This window comes from Chaetodon trifascialis, chromosome 21 (assembly GCF_039877785.1).
Source record: "Chaetodon trifascialis isolate fChaTrf1 chromosome 21, fChaTrf1.hap1, whole genome shotgun sequence".
NCBI lineage: Eukaryota > Metazoa > Chordata > Actinopteri > Chaetodontiformes > Chaetodontidae > Chaetodon > Chaetodon trifascialis.
This window is the reverse complement of record NC_092076.1, coordinates 3105304-3132500: the sequence shown is the minus strand read 5'-3', so window position 1 is coordinate 3132500 and position 27197 is coordinate 3105304. Positions and strand designations below refer to the sequence as shown.

The 27197-nt window shown below is 46.2% G+C and overlaps 1 protein-coding gene across 1 annotated transcript in view; it reads right to left on the bottom strand.

Annotated features, from left to right (window-relative positions):
- Positions 1 to 27197, bottom strand: part of myo1d (myosin 1D) — an 83067-nt gene that overhangs the window by 53282 nt on the left and 2588 nt on the right. The window contains exons 2-11 of the mRNA XM_070990503.1: positions 12159 to 12367; positions 11428 to 11521; positions 10486 to 10651; positions 10320 to 10373; positions 9970 to 10065; positions 9229 to 9345; positions 8189 to 8392; positions 7629 to 7774; positions 6838 to 6952; positions 6532 to 6702 (exon numbers count right to left, since the gene is read on the bottom strand). Coding sequence (XP_070846604.1) covers positions 6532 to 6702; positions 6838 to 6952; positions 7629 to 7774; positions 8189 to 8392; positions 9229 to 9345; positions 9970 to 10065; positions 10320 to 10373; positions 10486 to 10651; positions 11428 to 11521; positions 12159 to 12367 — 1372 coding nt within the window. The remainder of the gene's footprint in view (positions 1 to 6531; positions 6703 to 6837; positions 6953 to 7628; positions 7775 to 8188; positions 8393 to 9228; positions 9346 to 9969; positions 10066 to 10319; positions 10374 to 10485; positions 10652 to 11427; positions 11522 to 12158; positions 12368 to 27197) is intronic.

Sequence of the window (27197 nt, the reverse complement as noted above, 5' to 3'; positions counted from 1 at the left end):
TTATTATCAAAGTAGTGGATTGATTTAAAAGTTGCTGCAGTTAAATTACAAAGAAACTTTATGCTGGTGTTTCCGTTAATTTGTCACCCATCTGTGCGTTCCTGGACAGCCAATCAGGACGCTCACCATGAATTTTGGCCACGCCTCAGCCTTCTCTAAGGATCGCCTCGCTGAATCCAGCTATCGAGTTTTAGCTTTTTAGGTTTAGTTTTAAGCATTTGTGCGTAACTGAAGACTAAAATAAAAAGTCAAAGAGTGAAAGACAGAAACACGACAGCTTTCAGCCTTAATGTTCCCAACCTGCGCTAATTAAATATATCTGACACGCTGGATTAACAGCTGCCGCCTGCCGTGCGTCACGAGCCGCTGAAGGCTGATGTGATCTGAAGTTTGAGACGGAGACGTGAGGTGACGAGCTCGTTTCTCTGGGGGACAGTCACCTCCCCGCCGCCGGTCCACAACAGACGCCGGCTGCAGAGAACAGGCAAACCTCTCGTTTCAGGAGTTACAGAGTTAACGTTAAGGTTAGGTTTGAGAATACGGAGGTGAATGTAATCAGAAAACCATGAGAGGTTTTTCCATATATATCTCTGAGTTCTGGTCTTTTATGATGAGGTTTCCATCATTGGTCCCTGAACTCGGCCTGAAAAACATCCACCCACGGGGACACGAGCCAGACCTCCCGATGAGGAGCGTCCAAACCTGTCCAGAACTCACAGTGGGTGCAGCGGGAGCTGGTCCAGGCAGCAGATGAGGACATGGATTTTGCATTTCAAGCCCAACGCGCTGACTGGCAGCTGTCAGGGTATTAAAACACGGAGTACACGGACGTGTCTATAAAAGCACACTCATGTAACACCCGTCAAACTGTGCTGAGATGCTGGATACTACGCCTGCTGGAGCGAGATGAGCATCACCAACACATGGCTCATGAGAGCTGTATACGTTAGCAAAGACGCTAATGTGCATTCATACATGTGGCAGCAGGCAGAGGACACGCACGCACGCACGCACGCACGCACGCACGCACACACACTTCACATCCTATTCGTAGGCTGCAGCTGTATATGCTGCGCGCTGAGACACCTGAGAAAAGTAAGTATGGAGGCAGGTGAGAAAGGTGACGAAGGAAGTGAAGACAACAGAGAGCTACTGACACTGTGAAAGAGAAAGAGCTGAAGAACGAGTGTGAAGAGGAAGAGGAAATGGAGCCGCTGCGAAGATCTGGGAAGAAGAGACAGAGCTTTGGGAAACATGCCGGTGCTTCATCTGAGCTTTAATTAAAGGATAAAGCTGCAGTTTGCTGTATGATAAATAAACCTCAGAAAAAGTCCAAAGCCAGCCATCGTTCTGTCTCTCAACACTTCCTTTTTGACTCCGACTGGAGACTCCACTGAAGTATTTAGACCTGGAATAACTGATTTTCTGACCACCTGACGGCAGCAGGAACAAGCTGCAGACACGAGGCCGACGCACTGCGTTATGTCACCTTATAAAGCGGAAATATTGAGCCTTCCTTAACGGCTGCCGTCTGCGGCTGAAATCAAGCCTGATAAGAGCAGCAAACCATAACAACAGGAGAAAAGATGCTATAAAGCTCTGCAGAGCCGAGTCCGGTAGAGATGTGGATTATAGCCAGTTTAAAGAAAAGAAAACACATGTTCACCAAGGCCAACGGTCGGATTCAGTTCTATTATTTCTATGTATCAGCAGCATTTACCAGCTTACTGCTAACCAAGCTAGCTCCTATACGAGCTGTCTGAGGCTAACGTGTTGCTAATGCAGCATTCTGAGCCACTGGTGTTTGTACTGTACTCTGTTTTGTGTAGTACTTCCTGTGGGGACTTGTGTAATGTCTGGAGATGCTTTGTGTCTCCCTGGCATGAGGGAGGATGTAACTCATCGTCTTCACTTACTTCACAGCTGTCTTCAACCTTTTGTACAGTATTTAGTTCCAGCTGTGCACCTGAGTGCAAAGCGGGGGCAGAATCATGTGTTTTTTAATAGTTTTGGGGCAACAATGGAGCTCTGTGGCACAGAGGAAACAGTGAGAAACTAAAGCACATCAGCAGCCTGTTTGGTTGTGGTGCAATGACCTAAAAATAACATGAAAAGATGTATGACTCAAGTAAACAAGTGCGCAGTTTGTCGGCAGTGGGTCAACAAGAGTAAAACATTTATGAAACTAGTTAAAGTTCAGCGTGATGAAAGTGAAGCGCCGAGCAAACACGACCTGATGAAAAACAACTGTTTGACAGTTTACTGCACAGAAACTGAAGCTCCATCAGCAGCGCATCAGACTTCCCTTTAGGTGAGACATCTCCGTAAACAAGTCTGTGGCTGCCATCAAAAGCGCCTGATTAATTCAGTCTGAGACGCCTGGAAGCCAATAAAAAGGAGATCTCATCACCAGACTGCAGAGCAACAGCACATATCGACATGTGAAAGCTCAGTTTAGACGCCACAGCAGAGCGCATCTGGACGCCATCTAATCGTCTTCCTCTGCTTCGGATCTGATGTCAGGTCCGTGTGCACGTAGGACTCCTTCATACGCAGCCGTGTGTCACTGAATGTGAGTGCGCCACGTTCATTTACACAACCCTGTGAATGAATGGACGCACAGCAGCAGCAGCAGCAGCAGCAGCAGCAGCAGCAGCAGCAGCAGCAGCAGCAGCAGCAGCAGCAGCAGCAGCAGCAGCAGCAGGGTGTGTTTACGGCTCCACTGATGACCAGCGCTGAATTTCTAAATGTTTGCATGGAAATATTACCTGATATCAGGCAAAAGTCTCAGCTTGTTGCACTTCTCTTTCCATCTCATCATCATCATTTCTTAAAAAAATATATAAAAAAGCCATAACATAAAAAAAACAAAACAGAAGAAGAAAGAGAAACTCGTCCACTGACAGAGGGAAATGACCCGTGTATAAAAAACCTGCATGTAAGCAGTAATTCTGCTGTAAAAGTGGTATGAATGGAGTTTTTTGGCCACTTGGGTGCAACAGAACAAGCTATAAATATAACACATAAGAAAGAATGCAGGCAATGTTTTAGCGAATGTACCTGATAAATAAGTCTAAGATTGACCCTCCTTTCAGTGGTTAATGTCTCCACCAACTCCTGAGAAAATATCTGTCCTCTCGGCTGCTAAATGCTTCGCTGCGTTCGCCAGCTAGCTGCCGTCTCTGGCAGGTTGTGTGCAGCGGCTTTAGCGCAGCTGCTGCCTCTGCTGGAGAATGAGCTACAAGAGCGTAAAATGAAGGAGGGAGCTGCAGATTTGGGTGATAATTCACTGTGGTTCTGTCCCTACGAACCAACTACACATACATACGTCACTTGACCCGTAATTAATAAAAAGAATACAGTAAAAATCTCATCGCTGGCTGTTTCTGTAGCTGCGGTTTTCATTCGCCTCAACCCTTTTCTCTCCCTTGATGCACATATCTCACTTCCTCTCACATCTGAGTCCCAGTCTCCCCCCTGTGCACCTCTCCTCCTCGCTCCCCTTCTCCTTCTCTCACGCCTCATCTTTTCTTTTTGCACCCTCACACTTTTATCCTGGCAGACCGACTCGAACAGATCTGAGCTCTGAGGCTGGAGAGCGGCGGCGGCGGCATCGGCGGGTGTTTAAAGTCTGCACAGCTCGTGTACACTTTGTACCCACACAGCCTCGAAATTTTCTGAAATTTCCAGAGCTAATTTGCATCATGAGCGTAGGTTAGGTGTCTATTTTGGGTCACGCTACCATACAGAGAGTATTTCTTTCCTTCTTGTCTTTGGCTGAAGGTAATTCAGCAAAGTCAAGGTTGTTCTCCACTCCTGAAATTAAACTCAGAGTCATAAAAATAAAGCAATATTTTCAGAAAAAGATCTGATATGGCAACACGAGCGATATTTATGATTAAAAGAGAAGTCATCGCCTGCTTTGCATGCTCGAAATTAAGATTCTTTCAGGTTCATATTGTGCAAACGCAGCGGAGCAAACACGTTTCTCCACAGGTCTGATTTACAATGATTTCTGCTCGTTTCAGTCAATAACAGCTGTGTTCAACCACTGAACTGCAAATATTACTCTGACCACTAGGAGGTGCTGTGGATGAAATGCTCAATAAGCCTTCAGGGGCAATTAATTACCCTCGAAATGAATCATCCTGATATCAATCAATGTACAAAAAGAGCTCAACGGGCAATAAGTAATCACCGTAAAGCACGAAACAGGAGCTCATTCTTGAGCTTCATTCAATGCTTGTGGCTCTATTGTGTTCATCGTATGAGTCCAACCCACCACCTCTGACGCTGGGGGCTTTTCTACTGCAAATAATTTAGGAAAAGGAACAGAACAAGGTGCATTCAGCTGTGAGATATGATGACGACAGAAAAACGTCTATTATTTCATATTATGCTTATACTCTTTATGCCAATACTTTCGGCATTCCCGCACAGCATGGACGCAGGCAGGAAATTTGCATGATGGCAACACAAACAAACATGGAGGACAGTGAACGTGACACAGAGCGCTGTAACTTCCAACAGGTCGAACCTACGAGAGAGGCTACCTTTGTCGCATGGACGCGGTTTGGGAGCAGAAAACTGTACTTTGCAAATGATGCTGCAGAACGATCCGCACAACGGGCTCAAACGCCAGTAACCTCTTTTACCACCTGCACAAAAATCATGTTAAACAGCGTGGAGAGAGTCTACAACGAGAGCAGCAAAAGCAATTAATACTTATTACATTATGTTAAGAGTTGTTAGAAGCTTAAAGGAAACTTTGCACGAAGGTAATAATCAAATACGATGAGTAACTTTTATTTGAGCATGCTTTAAAGTGTAAGGTGAATTAAGCCTTTCCATGTGGATCAGCTTCCATGACTGTTAATTTAAACACACAGTGTCAAAAATACCCTGGAGATCCACTAAAGCCCCCCTCAGTTCACACTACCTGACAAAAAGTCCATTATGTTAATGTTGCGTGGCAACAGGACTCCAGACAGTCCAGAAAAGAAGAGGACTTTCTGGCTAATATTGATTCGTAGCAGTATTGGCTCCAGGAAGTACCAGCTGGATCGCTGTGAGTTTCAAACCTTCATTTCATGTGTTTTCAAGTCTGCTGCCAGAGGAGGAGGTCAAAGAGCAGCAGCAGGGCGACAGCAGGGAGCGTATCGACTCCACGATGATGGGAGCAAAGGGAAGCTGCACGAATCAATACGGCCTGCAGCGCTCAGCAATCTTTAGCCCGTCTCGACTCAACCTCGGTTATTCACCGTTCCCCCGTCACAGCGGGCTTCGTTCACTGGAAGCGGCTCCAGCGTGAGTCGGCTCCGTATTGTTCCTCTGCAGCACATACAGCTTTTCACTTCGTAGCCTGTTGCTTTAAGTTTTGTGACCCACAGCAGGCTGGCCTGTACAGTATACAGATGTTTACTCCTCATCATTCATTTTCTCTGCATCACCCCCCAACACCCGCCCCCCCAGTACTTTCCTCATAAATTTCTAACTACATCCCCTCCACCCCCCCTCTGCCTCCAACACCCGTTCTAACACAGCACAGCTCCACGCGCTCCCATTGGCTGGCAGTGACATCACTGCCAGCAAAGTGTCGAGTCAGACTCCTGCTTGCTCTCTCTGACGGCTGATGCCCCCTTGTGTCCGCAGAGAAAACTGCAGCCATTTAAAAACACGGCTGTGGTTCGAAGCCTTTTTTCCCCAAACCATCTTTTTACATGTTGAACATGTGCAGAGAAACTGATAAACACTGACCCCAGACCAGCGATGATGAGCGACTTTCACCTTATCTAAGCAAACACTGAGGAGCAGGCAAAGTAAATTGGCTTATTGCATGTTTCGTCTGGGCGCACAGGCCATTAGAGTGAATTAGACTGGAAGCCTCCCTGATTATTAAAACTAAGAGGATCGTGTTCCATCTCTTCTCTCTGCTGCTAATGGTTACTCACTACATGGTGTAATCTGCCCTCTGGTGTTCTCACGTTACTACAGCATCATCCTGCATCAGCACAATCTGATGTGCTGCTTCACGTGTTTATTTAGGTTGATTTATTGCTTTGCTTGTTTACAACTTGTGATCATATCTACAAATCATACTAGAACTCAACTACTATTTGCATTATAGATAAATATGATGATTATTTTTCAATTAATTAGTAGTCTGGTCTATAAAATGTCAGAAAATAGTGGAAAATTGAGCCATAACTTCCCAAAACCCCAAAATATCCAGTTCACTATATTGTTAAGAGTAGAACAAGCAGCAAGTTTTCACATTTGAGAAGCTTGATAATTAACATAAAGGATGAACTGATTATCATAATATCGTAGTAAAAAATCGCCTAAAATCGTCCGTCTTTGGTAATATAAAAATACTGTATATTGTGTGTAATTAACATGGGAGTACACAATGTGTGATGTAGATCACAGACCAAGAAAGCTGAGCAGCATTTGGGTTTCTGACTTCAGATTTCTGACTATGAGTAAATGTCAAAATAACAGCAGCTCAGATGTGTGTTCAGAGTGTCCTACCTTGCGGCTGGTGTAGTGGGCGTGTTTGGCCAGCTTGCCATTGAGTCCTTGAAGGAAAACCTCATCCGTGACTTTGCCCACATTCATACAGGCTTCGTCCAGCACGGAGAAGATGCCCTTATGCTGCTGCTCCACCAGATCCACGATGATCTGGTTATTGAAGTAATCAATCTAACAGCAGAGGACACAGAGGACAAAAAGACACCCTTAAGACGCAGACCTGACATCACTTTGAATCTACAATCTATCCTCAAATATGGCATTAGATTCTGAACCACACAGCAGGACCAGAAATATCCTCCATACATGTTTCCAGGGGATGCCTTCTCGCTGATACTCTTCCTGTTCCTGCTTCAGCACCAGCTGGATGAACAGCTGCTGCAGCTTTTCATTGCAGTAGTTGATGCAGAACTGTTCAAAGCTACGGCACAAGAAAGAGAGGAGGATGAATGTTTAATAAATAATAAAATCACGTTGAAATGGTCAGTACGGACACAGTGTGAAACAGTCTATATACAGAAGATGGAACTCGTGCAGCGCTAAGTTCAAAGCTCATTTCATTAAGTCATTAAGTCTGCCATTTATTTTTAGTAAACATGTCAAGCATCATGTAACCTTAAGAACAACTGAAAGTTCATTGAGGGCATTTCTGGGAAATAGCCTGCAATGATAGTTGAACACTATTTTTGCTTGAAATGCTGTCAATGCTAACAGCTAGCTACATGGGACCAGGCTATTCCCATAGAGCTAGCTACAATGACATCAACCAGTTGATTACCCCACATTTGCTATTAAGTTAAATGTTATTTTGCTCAAAATGCTGTCATTGCTAACAGTTAGCTATTTGGGACCAGACTACTCTCATAAGCTAGCTGTAATGATAGCCGCCAGTTGATTAGCTCATGTTTACAACATGTTGAACACTGCTTTTGCTTCAAATGCTGTCATTGCTAACAGCTAACAGCTATTTGGGAACAGGCTACATTAGCTGTTTGGGGCCAAGCTGTTTAGCTATTTGGGGCCAGGCTATTTCCAGGAGCTAACATCTCTGGTTTCTGGTTGCTGTACCCATTTTAGATATTCGGCCTCGTTCACACCTGTTGTTCTGGAAGATCTCAAACCCGTAGATGTCCAGCACCCCGATGACCGTGTTCTTCCCGTGGACCCGGGCATCGTAGTTTCTCACTTCAATGATGTCATTGATCCGTCCCACGATCCAGCAGAACAGACGCTCGTACATGGCCTGAGGACGACAAAATATTCATCGCAGTGAGTGTGAAGTCGACTGACTGGCCGCTAGCTGGTGACAAGTGCCTTGCTCAGGGGCACGGCGTCGTCTAGCACACAGACAATCAACAGACGGGTCCGCTGAGAGTGAAATGTCACAATATCAGTGAGTCAGTTTTGTTCACAGCCCACAGTGCTGGTCCTGGATCTGCCTCCATCCACTGCTTCCTCCGCAGTCTCCAGCCTCTGTCTGGAGTCACAACATTGTGACTCACGCTGGTGTGAATCAGTGTGAATCGCAGTAAAAATATCACCAAGCATTTAGCGAAATGTCACTACCCTGCGGACACCAGCCGCCCAGCGGGTTTCTTTTTTCTCTTTTGTGCAGCCTGACCAGCAACATGTAATTTTCTATCTTCCCAACAATAACCTTGGCCAGAGCGTCCCGTCCGTAGCTCGCCTCTTGTGCCGTGTGCTGTTTTTCGATGACGTCTCGACCCGTGGCCACGGTGCGGTAGAGGAGCGCCTTCTCCACGTTTTCTTCTTTGGTGGACAGCAGCTCCCTGATCACAGACACCAGCTTCGTGTTCTCTATCAAGGTCACATCTCCGTCCACCCCGAAAGTCAGGTTGCCCTAGAAGAGAGGCCAGAGATGAAGGCTGACTGCTTAGCGCACAACACGCTGGTTAAAAGAAAATATCAACATGAGACAAAAAGATGACACCAATTCCATGTTCGTACAGTACATATGAAGCAAGAGCACGCAGATTAGCTTAGCATAGACTGGACGCAGGGGGAAACAGCTAGCTGACTGTCGCGATCTCCAGCACGCTACTTCCTGTTTATATTTCTCTTTGTGTACAGATCAATTAGAAGAATTGGACGTGTGCAGAAGCATTTTTAACTGTGGACTAGCTGTCTCGTCCTGTTTCCTGTCTTTATGCTAAGCTAGGCTAACCACCCGCTAGCTCCAGCTTCATATTTAGCGCACTAGCATAGGAGTGGTGTCGATCTTCTCATTTCACTCTTGGCAGGAAAGTGAACTAATGCATTTTTTTATGAATGTTTACTTGACTTTAAACGGCTGCATATGAACTCAATATTACCAAGTAAACAGATAAACTTTCTGTTTTCTCTATAATGAGCTCAGTTACGTAATTCCTCACAGGGAACATCCTAAGAAGTTATCAGGAAATTAGGCGGCAAACCCAAAACGAACTCTGACTGATAAAAATGTTTCAAGATTAATTGTGAAAACAAACATAAACATGCCTTTGCATTGAACGCATCATCGTACACAGTGTTAAAAAGAGAGAAACAAATAAAAACAGCTGCATGTTCACATCCTCGCGCTCTTGGCACGGACACTGGTCCACTTTGCCAATAAGACACTAAAATCTAAAATCTACACGCAGCACAACTGCTGTATCAGGACACAGCTGGCGGGGATTTGATATTATCAAGCATTACCAGATGCAGGATGGTGGCCAGGATCTTGTAAACAGTCTGAATCTCATCCCCTGTGAAACCGATGACTTTCATGGCGTCGGCTACAGCCTTGAACTCAGCCCCGTCGTTGATGCTGGACTGGAGAGACAAAGGAGGAATGTTGAGGAGGGTAACGCTGCAACGTTAGCATCTTTTCATTTTTGGTGTGTGTTTTCCCCGGAGCCACAGCCTTTCTCTTCTCATTAATCAAACCGGGGTATCTAATTCCCACGGTTAACTAAATTACTGACTGGTGCCGAACTGCGACGTCTCGTTACATAAAAATAGGAGCCGCTGAGGCGGACAGTGTGCAAACCGCCACCTCAGCTGTTTGGTCGTGTTGTGTTCCATGACATCAGGCCGCTTGTTGCTGTCAAGTGGTTTTGTTCCTGCTCATTAAGCTCGTGCAAAGACGGTGGCGCACAGCAGAGGTCTAAATAAAGACACCTCAGAAAAACACTCCTGTGTGCAGCAGCACGGCGATGACGATGATGATGATGACCGAAATACTTCTACTTTTGATACTTTACACTCCAAATCTGTGATTTGCGTGGTTTGTTTGAAAAACTCGTGGTGAGAAAACGCACATCTGTGGAGGTCGCCTGTTGTTGCACTGAGCGCTCTGCAAACAAACTTGCTCTGTCAGACGTTTGTTTTGGGGGTGTTCACACACTTCTGTTTGTTTGTACGTGAGTTGAACCGTATGTTAATGGTTCGGACTACCTTAATCTGGCCTCCGACTTTGATGTAGTTGTAGGCTGTCGGGTCCTTCTGGATGTGAAGGGAGCGTAACAGGGAGTCTGGAGCTCCTCTGAGCAGCTAGAGGAGGAGCAGAAACAGACATACTTCACTTACAACGCTTCATAAAGTACCTCTGTTGCATTTCCCTCCATCAAACAGGACGATTATACAGCTACAACTACTTCACATGGTGTAATTTTACTCATGCCTAATGTGCAGATTGCGTGTTTAATGCATCTATAGGGAAGATCTGTTCATTCTCCATAACAAATTAAAAACACACACACTCGTCACATGCAGGCACACAGGTGCGCGCGCACACACACATTTACCTGGTAGAATGAGTGAAAGCTCCTCTCTCCTGTCTGCTGGAAAATGACCCTGGACTGTTGGAGGGAAAAAGAGACAAAACAGGAATATGAAGGGGCTTTGCAAACACCAGGTGACAGGTGTGACTACCCGTCCTTTCACCTCTGAGGCTCGTCAACGCGGCTGTACCTTTTCCAGCAGGTAGTTGTTGATGTGGCCTCCGATGGGATCTCCCTTGAAGTCAAAATTGATGTCCATGTACTTGCCGAAGCGGCTGGAGTTGTCGTTGCGGTTGGTCTTGGCGTTCCCGAAGGCCTCCAAGACACAGTTGGATTTAAGCAGCATGTTTTTTACCCTGCGGGGGGGGGGGGGGGGGGGGGGGCAGGATGATATTGCAGGTGAAGAGGGTGATGAAAACCACACAAAAGTGATACAAAAGTGACACTAGTGGCTCATCAATCTAACCACTCCACCCTGAAGGCATTACAGTGAAGTCTGACTCTGTAAGAGCTGAATGGAAATCTTCATTATCATAATCATTATATCATATCTCATTCATTAAGTCCTCTGCAGCGTTTAACGTAATGTCTTTTCTTTGCACCCAAACGAATCACCAGCAGTCTGTTTTCACCATTTCACTGCTGACCTTAAACCTTTTCCTTGCATGAATCTTATCTCAATCTCCGACTTGCATTTTCTTTACTTGAAATTAAAGCTTATCTCCTGCTTTCTTCTTCATATCCATCTAGTTTCAACACCAATCTGAGCTATGGTGCAATTTCTCCTCTGGTGTGCTGGGTCCACACCCGCCCAGTTATCAGTGATGTGACCTTGTCGAGCTGAAACGGTATCTACAGCGACTTACTTCTGACTACAATAGCTGTGATAAAATAATAAATGTGAGCTGTAAACATGGGCGCTATCTGATGGAAACAAGAATGAGTCATGACGTTCTTGTAGCTGCGGCGCTAAAATGAACTAAAGACCTTTTTGGGAACAGCGGTGCAGTTAATGCGGTGCATTACGTTAATACACAAGTCCAGAGAAAAAGCCTCCCTTTGTGGTAACAGCAGAGCGTGCACACATTGTGCAGAGCATCCAGGCTGAACAGGGTCAGTGACAGCAGCTCACCTTTCAACTTCAGCCCTCTGGTTAGGATTGGTGATAGCAGCAATGTACTGCATTATATACTTGCTGGCTTCTGTCTTTCCTGCTCCACTTTCCCCTGCAATGAAAAATAATTGGCCAATTCAAGCAAATGAAACCACCAAACCTCCAGTGATCTAAATAAGCGAGCATTAAAATGTGGTCAGAACTGTAAACGCTGAGAAAAGGACATAAAGTCGATATTTTTTGCCACCAGACTGAGGCCTGATTCGCCGCTTTTCTGTTTCGTACTTAATTTTGAAGCTTTTACTGTGCAGCACCAACATATTTGAGTCCACCGCAGCGATCTTCATCTATTTGTGTCTTGGTCAGGATTCATGGCTTGCGTCAGGCTTCAGAGGGACTCAGTTCCCTCTCTGACCACAGAGTGGAGCTTCGTCCCCTGCATGAGCTCCCCACGCTGCCACACAGCTTGTGACCACATGAAATATTTGTTTTAGACGGGTAACAGAGGCTTCATTAATATTTTTCTGATGTCTCCCCTCCAGAACATCTCTCAGGAAAGAAAACATCTGAATATGAGAGGAATTCATTGATCATTGCATTATTATATTTCAATTATAAGGCAGATAAAACATTCATTTCTCAGAAAAAATCTGATACCAAACTTGGAGTTTTATGTGAATTAGTACAAAGTGGATGAGAGTAAAACATCCTGGTGCTTGTCGTCTCTGCTGGGGGGCGTCCCGTGTTACCTGAGATGACAATGCAAGTGTCTTTGTTCCTCCTCTTCATGGCTTTGTACGCCGCGTCGGCGATGGCAAAGAGGTGCGGCGGCCTCTCGTACAGCTCGCGGCCCTTGTACTGCTCGATGGTGTCGCGGCCGTAGATGTTCATGGCACGGTAAGGATTGACGGACACCACCACCTCGCCGATGTAGCTGTAGATCCTCCCCTTCTCAAACCTGAGGACGCACAAGAATTTAGGAATGTGATTAAATATCAGACGTGGAAGAAAAATGCTTCTGGTGGTAATTTAAGACTGTCAGCTTTAAGGCTGGGCAGTGTGACTTCTTTGCATTCAAGCAGGTAAAACAGGTGAAAAAGTTCTGGAAGAGGAAATTCACTTCCTGTATTTATTCACATGTGACATGAAAAGAAGAAGCATCCCGACAAAGTTTAATATTGAATGTTCTGCTTTATTTTGGATTAGAAATTGACAAAAGGCTCAACCTGAAACCTGGTGACAGGATCGGGCCGTTAATATATTGGTGATTGGATGCTTTCAGCAGTTTTTTGGAGGATTTTTGAAATTTTGTTGATTTAATAGTCTGCATCTGAAAAATGAGCTAACAACGTGCAGAGCCAGAATATTTTCACATTTAACTCTGTGAATTAATGGCTTATTTTGACCAAACCAGAACAGAGCAAACATGTCAGCCAACAGTAAAAGGTAACGTAACAAAGTCATTAAAGGGCTTCTGAGGGTGGAGTCGATCTAAAAACGTGCATTTCATTTCAAATCAGCCCAGAATAAATCACTATCACACTGTATTGAGAGGCCTCCGCTGATTAATCTACAAACTACGACAGCCGCTGAAGCGCGGCTGGATGCAGACCTGCTCTGTTAACTTCACTAACAGCATTAAATGTTTATTTGTAAAGAAGCAAAATCAAGATCAAATGAGTTTTACCTTTGCGGTCAGAACACTTGACCGTAAACTTGACCGTTTACGACGAGCTAAACATTAGCCGTCATCAATACGTTTATCACACTGCTGAGATGTAAAAAAGCCATAAATATTTTGACAGTGAGTTCAGCTTGAGAGTAAACTTTGCATGTCACAGAAGGCGATCGAGCTCTCAGCACGTCCTCGATCAGCGTCAATAAGGAAGTCGCTTCATTAGATAACAGATCCAGAGTCAGCTCCCTGCATGTGTTTCTGTGTTAATGCAGCAGCACAGTCACAGCTTAGAGAATCATCTTCTTCCAACAGTTTCATCCTTTTCCTGTTTCAGCATGACAAAGTCCCCGTGCACAAAGCCAGACCTTCAAACTGAGGAAGACTGTGAGGAGTCCTGACCTCAACCCTGTGAGATGGATCTGATCACAAGCGTCAGCAAATCCCTGCATTCATGCATTCTTTGTGCTCTTTCTTAAACTTTATTACTCTTATTCTTTTTCATGCATTTCTTATTTTTACTATTATAATCAAGTTAAGTCCATTAATTGTCGATCCCAGTTTTAAAGTTCATTCACGTCTTTTCTTCGTCGTGATTTCTTTGTCGTGAAGCAGCCTGAGCAGCAATTCTTGTCTGAAAGAAGCCGTACAAATAAACTTTATTCGTACCAGTATCAGCAGCAGATTGATGGCTTTGTTTTGGAATGACATGATCAATAATCACACCTGTTTGCATGCGTGTACTTTAGGGTTAAAGTGTTTTTTGATCTAGAAATAAACTCTAGAATTCTATAATGGTCATCATTATATGGCTGTACTGTTGTGGCGTCCTCATACTTTTGGAGATCTACTGAAGCTCCATCTCATTTCTGTGCCTCTCTCTCTCACAATCTGTTTATCTCTCTCTGCCTCAGGCCGCCTGCCTGACTTCCTTCCTCTCCACAGAGGACGAGGATCCCAGTTTCTCTGGGCAGAAGAATGGTCTCTTTCTTCACCGCTGCCAAACCTCTGCTGCTGCCGTGCAAAGACGGCCAAAAGCAGATTATTCCAAAACGGTGCTAACAGGCCTGCATAGACTATTTGTGATTGTGGGTTTGAAGTGGTCGCCAAACAAACTTAATCAATCGCACATATTTGTTTAAAGCGCTGCCAGATATGGTTTTTTAATCAAAATGCTGGAAGAAACACCAATGAAGCACTGACAAATGCTACGGTGCTCGAGGCTGTTGACAGACCTCCATGACACTCTTGGTGTTTGTCAGTGTTAAATAAACCTTGACTTCTCACAAAGACGCGAGCTTTGCTTTCTCTAAACAGTGTTATGACAGGAAAGCAGCTCGTGTGTTGACTCAGGGAAATAAAATTGAATACTGATGTTTGGTCATTTTTCCATACCCACACACAAAAACTCAGGGAACAACAGAGCAGGGTAATGCAGGAGTAACATACAGGAGCTGGAACACAACAACACATCCCAACACATGCTGGGATTAGCTCATCCTCCCGCGCTCAGGTCTGTCAGGCCACGCACACACTGGCACGGCTGGTCGACGGTGACATGGGACGCTCATGTGTCCCGGACAGGGTGGGACGACCACAGCGTGACCACATGGTCAGCGTGAACATGTGGAGCGATTACAACAAGAACAACCTGTTTCAGTGATCACACAGGCAAAGGATCATTGTTTTAAGACAGATTTGAGAGATTTATCCTTTAATCTGCACAAAGATTCAATGATGATGTGAATGTCTGCAGGGGCGTGTCCTCCACCACGCCTTCAGTGCCTGCTGCTCGAGGAAAGAAACAAAAAAACACTAAAAACATGCAAGAAGATCACCACCTGACCAATGGTGACGAAGGAAACTGGGTCCCCGGGCGGCGGTCGGATGGCAGCCCACCGCTCCTGGTCTGCCGTGGAGGAAGGACGACCAGGATGGGTTAAAAGCGGAGCACAAATTTCACCAATTTGCATGCCGTGTTCAGCGTGTCTGTAAAATGTGTAGAATGGGATTGTCCCCCTGATTCTTCTTCTTCTTAAACTAGAAGAGTGGACACCGCAAACAATCCGCGGATTGGGTGAGCCGAGTCATAAAAATTAGCATTATGACAACCAGAGGACAAACATTTGATAAGTCCTGACCTCCATCAAAGTGGTCTGGAAGAAGCTAAAGGTTTAATTCTCCTTCCTCAGTCTTGTCAAGTTTACAGCAGCAGTTCTTAGTTTTGCAGCCTTTGGACTGATTCATCATCAAAGAAAACACACATTCATCAACACGCACAAAGGAGACATCGTCTGGAAAGGTCGCGCTGCTCAACAGAATTAAAAGGGACGGGCAGAGGTGGACTGAAAGCTCTCTGCAGGTCTGTAAATCTGAGGAAATCATTTGTTCGGTGGATGATTCACGCGTACGGGCAGAGTCAGACGCATCAGGGCCGATCTGTCCGTCACTCGTCTGGCAGCGTGTGGGTGAAGCAGCTGTTGATCGCTTGCAGCACCTCCCAGCTGCAGCAATCAGTGGCGCTATAATAATTGTGAATGTGTCATCATCTGTCAGCGTCTAATGTGCAGACGAGCGCTAACGCGATACTCCTCTGAGCAGCTAAGCTAACATGCGGCCCCTTCCTGCCCTGGCTGACGCTGCAGAGAAAGACCCATTGTGGCCCCCCCTCCCCTCAGTCAGGAGGCTGCTGTGTGCCCGCTCCATTGTCCACACGTCAATCGGAGGTCTTTGTCTGAGACGGGCCCTCCGTCTCCCCCTACATGGGCCAGCACAGTGAGCTGCCCACTTCACGCACATGTACAATGGCTTCTGGAGGACTGTCAACAATGGTTTACACGATGGGAGGGGTGGAGGTGGAGTCCCAGCTGGAGGTGCACAGACTGAAGGTGACAGCGTCTCCTGACCATCGCGAGCGTGTACACAACAGCAATAAATACAGCTGTTCCACAAGTTGATCCCATTAGATCCACATTTGTCAAACAGTCTTCTGAGCATGTTTTCCAGCTGTTTCACAGATATCAGAGGAGATGAGCGGAGGAAGAAGAAGAAGAGGAGAGAAAAGAAGACGAGAGAGGGCAAGAGAAGACACAAGAAGAGAAGACACTGAGGAGGAGGAGAATGAGTCAGCTGGAGTGTGTCGCTGAGATAGCGGCCAGCTGATCCATCTGTTCCACTCTCATTTAGGAGGATTTAAATGGACACACAGGACAGAGATTAGAGAACCTCGCGGGTCATAACAGCGCCCTGCTGAGGCTATTTATAGGAGCATGGAGGCTGAATCACAATTATAATAGGTAACGCGGTCATCCTGTTTTTTAATGTTCACGCTGAAATGGCTGATGACCCGTCTGCAGTCACAGGTGAGGTAACAGCTGAGCTTAAAGGGAGTTAAAGTTTGAGGGTTGGAAGGAGGGTGGACAGTTCATAAATCCTAAAAGGACAGCTCCCTGTGCATCATCCTCTGTTCCCCCTGCATCCTCCTGTCCGTCCAGCTGTGAAGGGAAGTGAGCCCAAAGCCGTCCGACCTGCAGCCTGTGATCTCTTTCCAAAAAGGACGAGAGACAGAAAGAGGAGAGCCGCGATCACAACCTGTGAGACCTCTGACGATTGGTGGGCGACTCCCACTGAGGGACGTGCTGGTTGGCCACAGGTATCATGTGAACGGTGCTACCACGAGAGCCGAAGCTGAACCGTGAGGAGGAACTGCCTCTCCCTGAACGTCACGACTCATAAATGACCAGTGCTCCGGTCAGACAGCTCGCTGATGTTAGCGTAGCAAGCCATGGGTATCCAGTCAGACCAGAGCCTGGTCCTGAGGTCCCGCTGTGACTCTGCAGCTCACACAAAACCAGATTCAGCGACTGACAAAAATGTTAAAAAGTGACTTCAAAAGGTTTTTCTTTCTCAAAAACAAAGGCGGAAACGTGACCAATGTTTTTCACTCTACCCAAAAATACCAGAGGAGTCCTAATGCCACACACACACACACACACACACACACACACACACACACACACACACACACACACACACACACACACACTGATGCACAAACCTACAGCATGTACACACACACACACACTCCCCTCAGATGTGAATTACAGAGCAAAGCCGAGCACAACCACTGTCTCCAATCTTGTTTGGGTGGGTCTTTTTTATGGTTTTCTTAAGGAGGAGCACAAGCGATTTATGACATTTTCTCACCAACCGTCCCTCCCCCCCTCCATAAAAAAAAAAAGAATTAAGAGGTAAATGCCACTGAGACAATGCTGTGAGACTGCCACCCTCAACATCTCTACCCTGAGGCTGGACACGCTGCTGTAATTATGACATCAATCTTGACATCTTTCAACACGACAGCCAGATCCAACACGAGCCTCCGCGAGCGCCATGACGGCATGTAGAGTACAGTAAAAACTTTAAAGCTCAGCTGGAGGAGGCGCAGATCGGCCCTGCAGTGCAGAATATCACGGCTGCACGGCGCCATCTGTGGCCCACATTGGCGCGAGCTGAGCGGCACGTCGTCATCGTTGTGTGCTTCAACTTCAGGGTCATTCCAGGAATTATGAAGGCAGATAATCTGTGTCTGTTCTACTTTAATCTGAGTTCACGAGCATCACTGCTCTTGTTTGGACTAATAGCAGTATGCTTCAGGGCTTATCTCCATGGGTTTTCTTGTTGGTCTCATCTGCATGGCCGAGTCCATTCTGCTCTTTCTGAAATGCTGGGATGTGTCATCAGCTCTGCGACGATTAGCCCGCCGTTGATCGACATAAAATTGATCCTTTTTAGTAATTTTTCAAGAAAAAGCTCAAACATTTACTGGTTCCAACTCGTGAAATGTGAGGATTTGATGTTTTTCTTTGCCTTATATGACAGTAAACTGAATATCTTTGGGTTTTGGACCATTAGTCGGATAAAAAGTCATTACAAAGATGTTATTTTGGGCTGCAGGATCAGAGGTGGAGCACAAAATCCTGTGGGCCCCAAAATAATGAGCAGATTCACTGATAATATCAGTTAATAGCTTCAGTCCTTGTTCTTTTGGAGCAGTAGGTACGGTGCTGTTGTTCAACTCACCTGTTGCTGGAGTCCACTGTTGTATGTCTATACTGTAACAATGCAAAGCACATTCAGCTCATTCTGCATAGTTAGTTTAGAAGATGTGTTGAACCAGATGAAAACTCAATTCAAACCTTTATAATTAGTTTGTTTAACTCCTCGTTCATTATCCACCACCCTCTCCTGTTTAGAGGGGTCATATTCATTGACAGCAGATAAACTCGCTGTGAATGAGAAAGCTGGGTAAACAGTTTGGCAGATGGATGCAATGATAAGCACTGATGGCTGTGAAAGGACAAGAGGGAAACAGCAGCAGCAGTGAAGCGTCAGGTCTCAGCAGTCACGTCACTGATGAAGCCTGAAAGACAAAACTGATGAAAGCTCCACGAGGGCGTCATCAGACACTTCAGACCAGCCAGAAGACGGCGTAAACAACTCAAAAACAAACACAACAAAGCTGCAAACATCTGCCCACGAGCTAATTATGAGGAGATCAACAATTACTGCAACGTATATTGAATATTAATAATTAGTCACAGATGTAAAAAACAATGTGAAAAACTCTGTGCAGGACCCTCACAGGGACAATGTGTCGCACAAACAGGAAGAAGACAAACTGCTGTCACAAAGCTGGAAGAACATTATCGTCTGAGGCAGAGGATCCTCTAACTTTTCGCATTATGACCCCTAAAAATGAATCAAAGCGTGCTTGAGACTTCAGGAGTCAGAGGATTGCAAACTGGGACAGGTGCACTCACGTCAGCAGACGTTAGCTAACGCAGTCTGACCTGCTGATTTGGCTGACTGTGCATCATGTGGTCCATCGTGTCCATTCATCAGCTCTCTGACTGCTGTGGCTCATAAAGATCCACTCTGCTGCAGGACAAAGCTGAGCTTTAACATCACACTAAGCTTTTGTCTCAGACATATCACTGTGCTTTTCACTTTGGGGTCCCACCAGAAATGAGTCGAGTGCTGCTCCGCTCCACCTTTCTCTCCTCCGCTCACTCTTTTAAGTACAGTGCGACAGAGGCCTCCTTCACGCTCTGCAGCCATCAGACATCTGGGCTCTGCATTAGGGGATTTTCCGCTGCTTTGTAAAGCCTGCTTAGCGCTAAACAGCAGCTCCCAGACTGTCTGCAGGAGACGCAGCCCATCAACACATAACACATCCACCCTCCCCGCGGCCCTACATCAATCTTCTCCCTGAATCAGAGGACGTGGTTTCCCTGCTACTCACACAGCTGGCTGCACCGAGGCCGGAGCAGATTACGCAAGATGAGCTGCGAGCTGTGCATTTCAAGAGATGTTTCCCACACAAACACTTAAATATAACAGACAAAATACAACGTCTCATGACGATTAAATCATCTTTTCATGTCCCAATGACACAGGCTTCACTAAATCTTCTATTATCTGCATAAGACTGTCCCACTTTCCTGCCCTTTAATGATGCAGCGTCTGTCTGTCAGTAAGTGATATAATGTTGCTGAATTAGAAAAGAACGAAAAGCAGACATCCCATCTGTCGACATGACAAAAAGCCAAAAAGGATGTGCAGGATGTGATGCAAACAGACTCAGACGTGGACGACGCTGTTGTTGCCTCCATCAGCGCAACAAGCCGAACAAACAACGCCGTCTCAGGCTGCATTTACCTGGAAGCAGGCTGGACTAAGAGCTCGTAACAACAACAGATTACGTCATTATGTGACTTGTGTGCACAAATTGCATGTAATTTAAGGTTGCAGTGCTGAGTTATCATCGTCAGGAGTGTGTTTGTGTTATTAGGCTCATTCCTGTCAGGACATACTATTTTGTGAAATTACAAGTGTTTGTTCAACCCTTCTGTTTTCATTCCTTTCAGGATCATTGTAGCCTCTGTGTGCTTTGTGTCCCTAACCCTAACCCACCAGTGATGCAAAGCGTTGTTCAATGAGCGTAAACACATCGAGCAAACGGCCACAAATAACATCAAAAACTGGGTTTGACATATTGAAAATCTCAAGGATTACTATTTAATACAGCCATATTGAAATTCAGGTCAGATTCCTTCATAATGACTCTGTGATGACTGGAGATGTACTGCGGTGCGCTCAGCCTGCTTCAGCTCCAGTGGACTTTTAATTAAAGCTGCAGGAGGTAAGATGGAGAAGAAGAAGAGAGCAGACTGAGCCTGAAAATTTGAGCGTCACTCCCCCTCCCTCTCCCTGAACTCATGCCCCGCCTCCAAGCCCCTCCTCCCTGCTGCCGTGACAACCAGTAACGTTAGCCTTAGCATTGGAAATAAGCTAACTCAGCCCAGCCGCTGCATCACAGTCGCTAACATACTGTATGAGTGTTACTGTAACAATCACCATATTAGCTTCATGGTTATTTGTCGTCGTAGCCGTATGTTGCTGTTGGCAGCGGCCGTATGGGCAGTTTCTGCTTTGTGATTGGCTGTTGCTCCGCCATAGCTTTCACTCGCCTCCTGACGCCGCTCACAGAGCTGTTTGACTGAGCGGCAGCCGGCAGCGTGAGCGGAGGGAGGGGGCGGTTTGCAGCGTGTGTGAGTAGTGATTGACAGATGTCAGACACTCCCTCAGACGCTCCTCTGGCTCTGATTGGTTGTTTTGTGTCGGGCGCGGTGGATTCTTGCAAATGGCAGTAGGAGCAGTAGGTGGGACCAATGGAGGCGTTTTTTTCACAGATGACATGTTTCACCTACTGCTGTCTGGGCATAGAGACAGTTTTAGCAAATATAACAGAAAATTACTTTTATACAAGTTACCTACTGCAGCTTTAACGAGGACATGTCATTTCTGCCTTAAGGGGTCTCACTATGAAAACAATGAAAACAAAAGTCGTACTGTGATGATGTTGTGTAGTAGCGTGGGATCATGGCAGTTTTTGTCTTCATTGTTAAGTTTTATTTACTTTTCGTTTAGTCACATTCAGAGACTTCCTTCCTGCATCATCTGGCGTTCCCGTGTTTTTCTGGAAGCTCAATTTTAACCTGGAAATGTTGCACAACGCGTCTTTAAGTTACATCTATCCTGCATAAACTCTGCAGGACATTTTCAAGCTGCAGCACAACAAGCGCACTCAAAGCCAGAGCCGCAGGGCCGCGCTTGAACGCTACCTGGGAGCATGTGTCCTCCCATTCACACTGCAGGATGTTCCCATGAGGCGGGCAGCTCTGGATGCTTAGAGGAAATGGGAGCCATGTGTAAACAGCCCGGCAGCAGATCAGGTGGCTGACCCTCCTTTCTTTGCTGACTGGGATGGCAGCCATCCACCACACCCCCTTTACACACACACACACACACACACACACACACACACACACACACACATATAAGCCGTTACTATAACTGAAAATTTAATAAAAGGCTTTCTGGTGAAAGCAGGAGAAACGAAGGGCGGGGTCGCGGCGGGGTTTTTGGACCTTGGCTGCGAGCCTGAAGCAGAACCTGTTTATGCTGATCACAGCGGGCTCGGCTGCGAGAGGCGACGGCTGGATGGATTTGGGGAAAAAGAGAGCGAGTGAAGAAAAAAAAGAGAAATGAACGTATCCAAAAGAACCAGACATTACTCAGCGTGCTATTTCAGGAAGGCATTATGATTTCTATCAGGGCTAAAAGAAGGGCAGGGAAGAGCACAAAAACAGACAGATGGACGAAGAATACGAGCGTGAAGAGGCGGTGGGAGGGAAAAAGAGGCAAGGATGGAAACAATGGGATTATTAACTACACAGAGCAAGAGGGCAAGTACTCAAAGCCTTTACTGAGGTAAAAGTACCAGTATGAGTAGTAAAAGTCCTGCATTCAGTAAGTGTACTTTGCCCCTGTGACTGATAAATCATGTATGACAGTGTTGTGCATAACTGGGCTGCAACTAACGATCATTTTCACTGTCATTAATCTGTTGATTATTGTCTCTATCAATCGTGATTGATTGTACTTTATAAGCTTTTTTAAATGTGAGATCTTAATTTGAAAGGGAGCTAGAAACTGGAGCTGTCAGATAAACGCAGTGCAGTAAAAAGTACGACATTTCCAACTGAAATGTAGTGAAGCAGAAGTAAAATTGCATAAATGTACTTCAGTACCCTTCACCGCTGTCTAAAGAGTGCATTGAATAGACGCGGTAAATAATCCAGCCCTGTGTGTGTGTGTGTGTGTGTGTGTGTGTGTGTGTGTGTGTGTGTGTGTGTGAGGCTGGCTGTGAAAGTGAGTCAGCTGTTCCACCCCCCTCTGCGGCTCAGGGCTCAGCTCCAACAGGTGGACAAGAGAACAAAACAGCACTGAAGGAAGCGGAGGATGACATCACATCCAGCTCGGACACACAAAGAAAACACCCGTATGCTCACACACACACGAGCAAACACACACACGCAGCATCGGCCATCTGAGTCACATGCGTTGTTAGGGATTCCCCAACTCGACGCCATGCAAGATGACTCCTGAAAAACTTAACGCTCATTACTTCAGTGGATGAGGTTCAGATAGGAGATAAAAGCGGCGCATGAATGCATCATGTCTCATGTGTGTGAGTGTGTGTGTGCGTGTGTGTGTGTGTGGGCCGGAGAGTGAAGCTTCTGGGAAGTTGTGTCTGGGTTTAATGTTGCAGAGGATGCAGTTGGTTGTTAAATCATGAGCCAGACAGCGTTAATGTGACACCCAAGAACATTAAACCTTTTAGTCAGACAGCACCAACAGCAAGAGAGAAAACGACTCCTTCAGGCTGATCACTTTAAATTATAAGAAACTAACAGAGACTGAAAGCTCAGGGGTCCATTTCATCCGTGTCGTCTCAGGCTGGCACCAGCCAATTTCAACAGTAAAGTATGAGCGACGCAGCAGAGCAGGAGATACTGTAAAACTAGTGCCTACGTTACCCACAATGCAGCTCACCCACCAACTGTTCAGTTGGAGATTTGGGTACATTGTGCTGATAGCGGCTAACGCTGCCCGGAGCTGCTGGCCTGCAGCAGAGATGCACGTCTTTCCAAACCCCCCCGGAGCCGCAGATGACCCGATACAGCTTTTTTTAAACACGTGCATTAGCGCCCCCACCACCTATGAACAGACCTCTCACCTGAACAAAATACACAAAACTTACAACTATGCATAAAACGAATGTAGATCATTTGATCTGAACAGAACAGCCAATAAAAGCACCTTGTTCTGAGGCTGTTTCCTGCTCTTTCCAGGGTCAATGATGGACTTTGAACCTCAGCTAGCAGCGAAAATATCTCATCAAAGAATTAAGAATCTCTAACCCGACGAAGCTTTGGTGCCCGATACTTGATGCTGGGGACACATTTGGGTCAGTACTCATGAAATCCCATTCTTACTGCAACTTAAAACATCAGTGATGAAACATACCATCTATACACAAAACACCTATAATACAGAGCGTAAGAGAAACAAAGTCATGACAGAAAATGGTGCATGCAGCTGCCAAATGAAACTACAACACCACGGCGCTAAAAAAAGAGCAAAGCTTGTGCCGAACGGCCTGCTGCCGACCCCGCCTGCCAGCTCAGGCAGTCCACAAATGAGACGTCTCTGAGAGCGGGTGAACTTATTTTAGAGGGGAATAAAGCTACACAAGCACAGCCCCTGTTTATGTAAGGATGGTAATGTGTTTCAGATTACAGACGGTTGTATGGAAATTCTTGTGGCGAGACTGGACTTTTCACTGCTGGATTCAGGGGAGCAGGCCTGCGAGGCATTCCTCCAAAAGCCTTCTGCGAAGCCGTCAGTCAGAGTCAGGGGAGACTCTCTTCCTCCCTGATTAGCTGGAAATCTCCTGGGAATGTCAGTCTGGAGCGCTGGAGCAACACTTGCATGAAGGTTTGACTGCTAAAACATAAAAGAAGCGTATTTTTCGGAGCGCCGTCCGCGTCGGATCCTGCGCCTTTAAGCGTATGATTGTAATTGACATTTCTCTCCCTCGCTGCTGGACGAGGCGAGGCCAAGAGCTACCGTGCAAATGAGCAGGAAGTCAAAAGGAGAAGGCTATCTCAGCATTCATCTATAAATATTTCTCTTCCAGTCACTGACCACCACCAAGAGGAAAAAACTTTAATAAGCGGGTTGGGATTAAATATTCTTTGAGGCATTTGCTACGCAGCATCACCCATTTTCATCTCCGCCGCAGGGCACGAACGTGTCGGACAGAACTGTGTGTTCTGCACATGGACTTTGGTTTATTACTGAGGAATGAACAAAGGCACAGAAAAGCAAATATGAGAGCTCTAAGGAAAGAGCGGTGGGCTAAAAATGGTTCTGTACCAAATGTGCCAATACTTAAAAAAGGAGGCTGTGACATATAAACACATGCTGGGACACAGAAAGGCATGTTTTTACTCTAAAGAAGAAGAGGACAAAGCGTGACCCTTGACTTTGGGCTCCTCTTCCTGGCAGGCCTTCGTCCACCTGAGCCTGTGGGCACTTTGATCCCTCTGTTTGCTCTGCAGGAGAAAGTCAGAGCGCACCACGCCTCTTCTAGCCGTTACAGCAGTTAAAACAGGAGAACTATTGTTCCTTAAAGAGCAGATGAAAATAATTTGCTCAGTAATTTCACGCTCAAATGCAGGAAACACTCGAAACAGAACTTTAACTTCAAAGGTTTGCGCTGCGAGTTGTGTAACTCCTGAGAGGATGAGTGGAAGCGGCCTGAGAATAAAACCCTCACGGTTTTTAATGTGAACTACACGCGCCTGCCTGCTCGCGAGAGTCCACGGCTGAGCTAAGAAGAGGAGCTGCAGGAAACAATGAAATGTGAGGAGCGAAGGAAAGGGGAAATGCCAGCTTTCCTGCCTCGCTGGCCTGCTCCGTATTATTGGAGGCTTCCGGTTCAAAGTCCTCTTTAACTCCCCGCAGATGGGTTCAAAGGTGAAATCACTCGGAGCGGTTCGTACAGCCAAACGAGCACAATATTTTGACTTCTTCAGACGTGATATTCCAGAGATTAAATGGTGAAAATTATTAACTCAAGCCTGCTGGAAAAACACAGGGAGGAACACATTTGTGCAGGATAGCGGTGCGCACCACATCTGGGCGACGCAGACGTTACGTTCTAAACTCGCTGTCAAATACTGCACATATTTGGACTCTAATTGTGTTTTGCTACGGGATATAAGCCCCACCCGTCACGTACTCCAGCATGATTAAAACAAACATCCAGCCCCGTGAAGCTCAGACCGTCAACTTCTTCCTGAGCAGTTTTCACTCATCTGCACAGAAAATAAGGCTGACATGGCGCAGATCGTTTTATATCACACACAAGCAGAATTAAAAAAAGCCGTCCATAATTATTTGGAAAACACGAAGCAGCTTTGCAGGAATGTTTTTTTTCCTGGATTCCTCGGAGCAGACAAAACAACGCTGCCTTATAAAGACATTCAGCTGCAGTCAAACTGTGCCCGGCTGGCGGGACACACACACACACACACACACACACACACACACACACACACACACACACACACACACACACACACACACACACACACACACACACACACACACACAGGTTGCACAGGTCAGGCAGGACCAGGGGATCGACATCCAAGCCCTCGTGACATCCATCCTGCCGAGGAGCTCCTGAGCCAGACGCTCGGTCCCTATCATTTGCAGGGGAACTCCTCAGCCTGCCTGACATGTGGCCTCCCTGTGGGCGTCAATTAAATATCAATTTAGAGAAGCAGGGAGCAATCACAGTTTTAAAGAAATGTATTCTGATACTATAATTCCCCTCGGTCTGTAACCCGCCGTATTTTCCCATCATGACTCATTTTTAATCACACATCAGTTGATTCTCCCACATAAACACATGTTGGTCCAACGGGCTGTCGCACACTTTTAGTCCAGGAAGTCTTATCTGCTGACTGGTCGATTCGGGCAAAATTCCCAAGACCCTTCAGGAATTTGGCTTGAACTTTTATCCTAGCAGACATCTCCACAAAGAGACTGGGCATCTGCTGGGCTCTATTTAGAGACTGGGAGGAACAGGTCACACAGTTCAACCTCAAGTCAAACAAAAGTAAATGTCAGCTCGAGCGACCGTGCTCTGCCACACTGAGGAGGAATAAGCAATCTTTTCCAAATCGCGGCCCCCATGCAGCACCGGGGGACTCGATTACCTACTCGACATGGCGAGGATTTAACGACACAAGCAGAGCTGTGTGGTGTGGCTCAGCTGGCAATGGGAGAGTCACTAAATGAAGGATGGCTGCACACCAAAACTCAGCTTCTGACCCACTTTGAATAAAAATATTTGGGGATTTTCACAAGTTCTGTAAAAGCAAACAATGTGTGCGAGCCTAATGAAGCGCACGCAAAATGCCCTTCCAGTGCTTATAAAACTTTTCGAATAAATTAATTCTGTTAAGTGGGTCTGAGAGCCGAGCCTCCTTCATCACGCCAGGCTTTTCACTGTGAGCCTCAGCTCCCACACGCAGTGTAAAAAACACCCTGGAGAGGCGAGCAGACCTGCTCCAGACCTTGTTTTGGATAACTGCACCAGCACAAATGGAGACCATTAGATGCCTCCTGCCCTTTGGATCCCTCCTTCAGCTTGAGCCCACTCCCACTCAGCAAACGCACTCACACATGCATCAGACTACGGGAAAAGCAGCAAAAAGGAAGCACTCCTGGCCGGTCACACCCTCTACAAATAACAATCTGCACACGCCATCTCCGGACCGAGCTGTCTGGCTGGAGGGAAAACAAACAGGCAGAAAATGGGAGAGAGTCGGGAGAGCGAGGCCTGGTCTGTCTGGCTGCTCTCAGGTTGTCTTGCCTGGCTGCCAGAGCTACTGTACGCACCGCCGCAGCTTATCTAATTAAAGAGGTACGGCTACGAAAACACTGCTAACCAGAGCGGCCTCGTCCTCTATGAAACATGCACACTTGCACATCCTGCGCTGTGTCCTCTGAGACATCTCAGCTTCACATTCATACAGTTAGACAGACGTATACACTCAGGTTGAGGGCTGCGCCTCATGAATACTTTCTTTATTGATGAGTGAAAAATGGCCGCTGCAGTTTCCTAGAG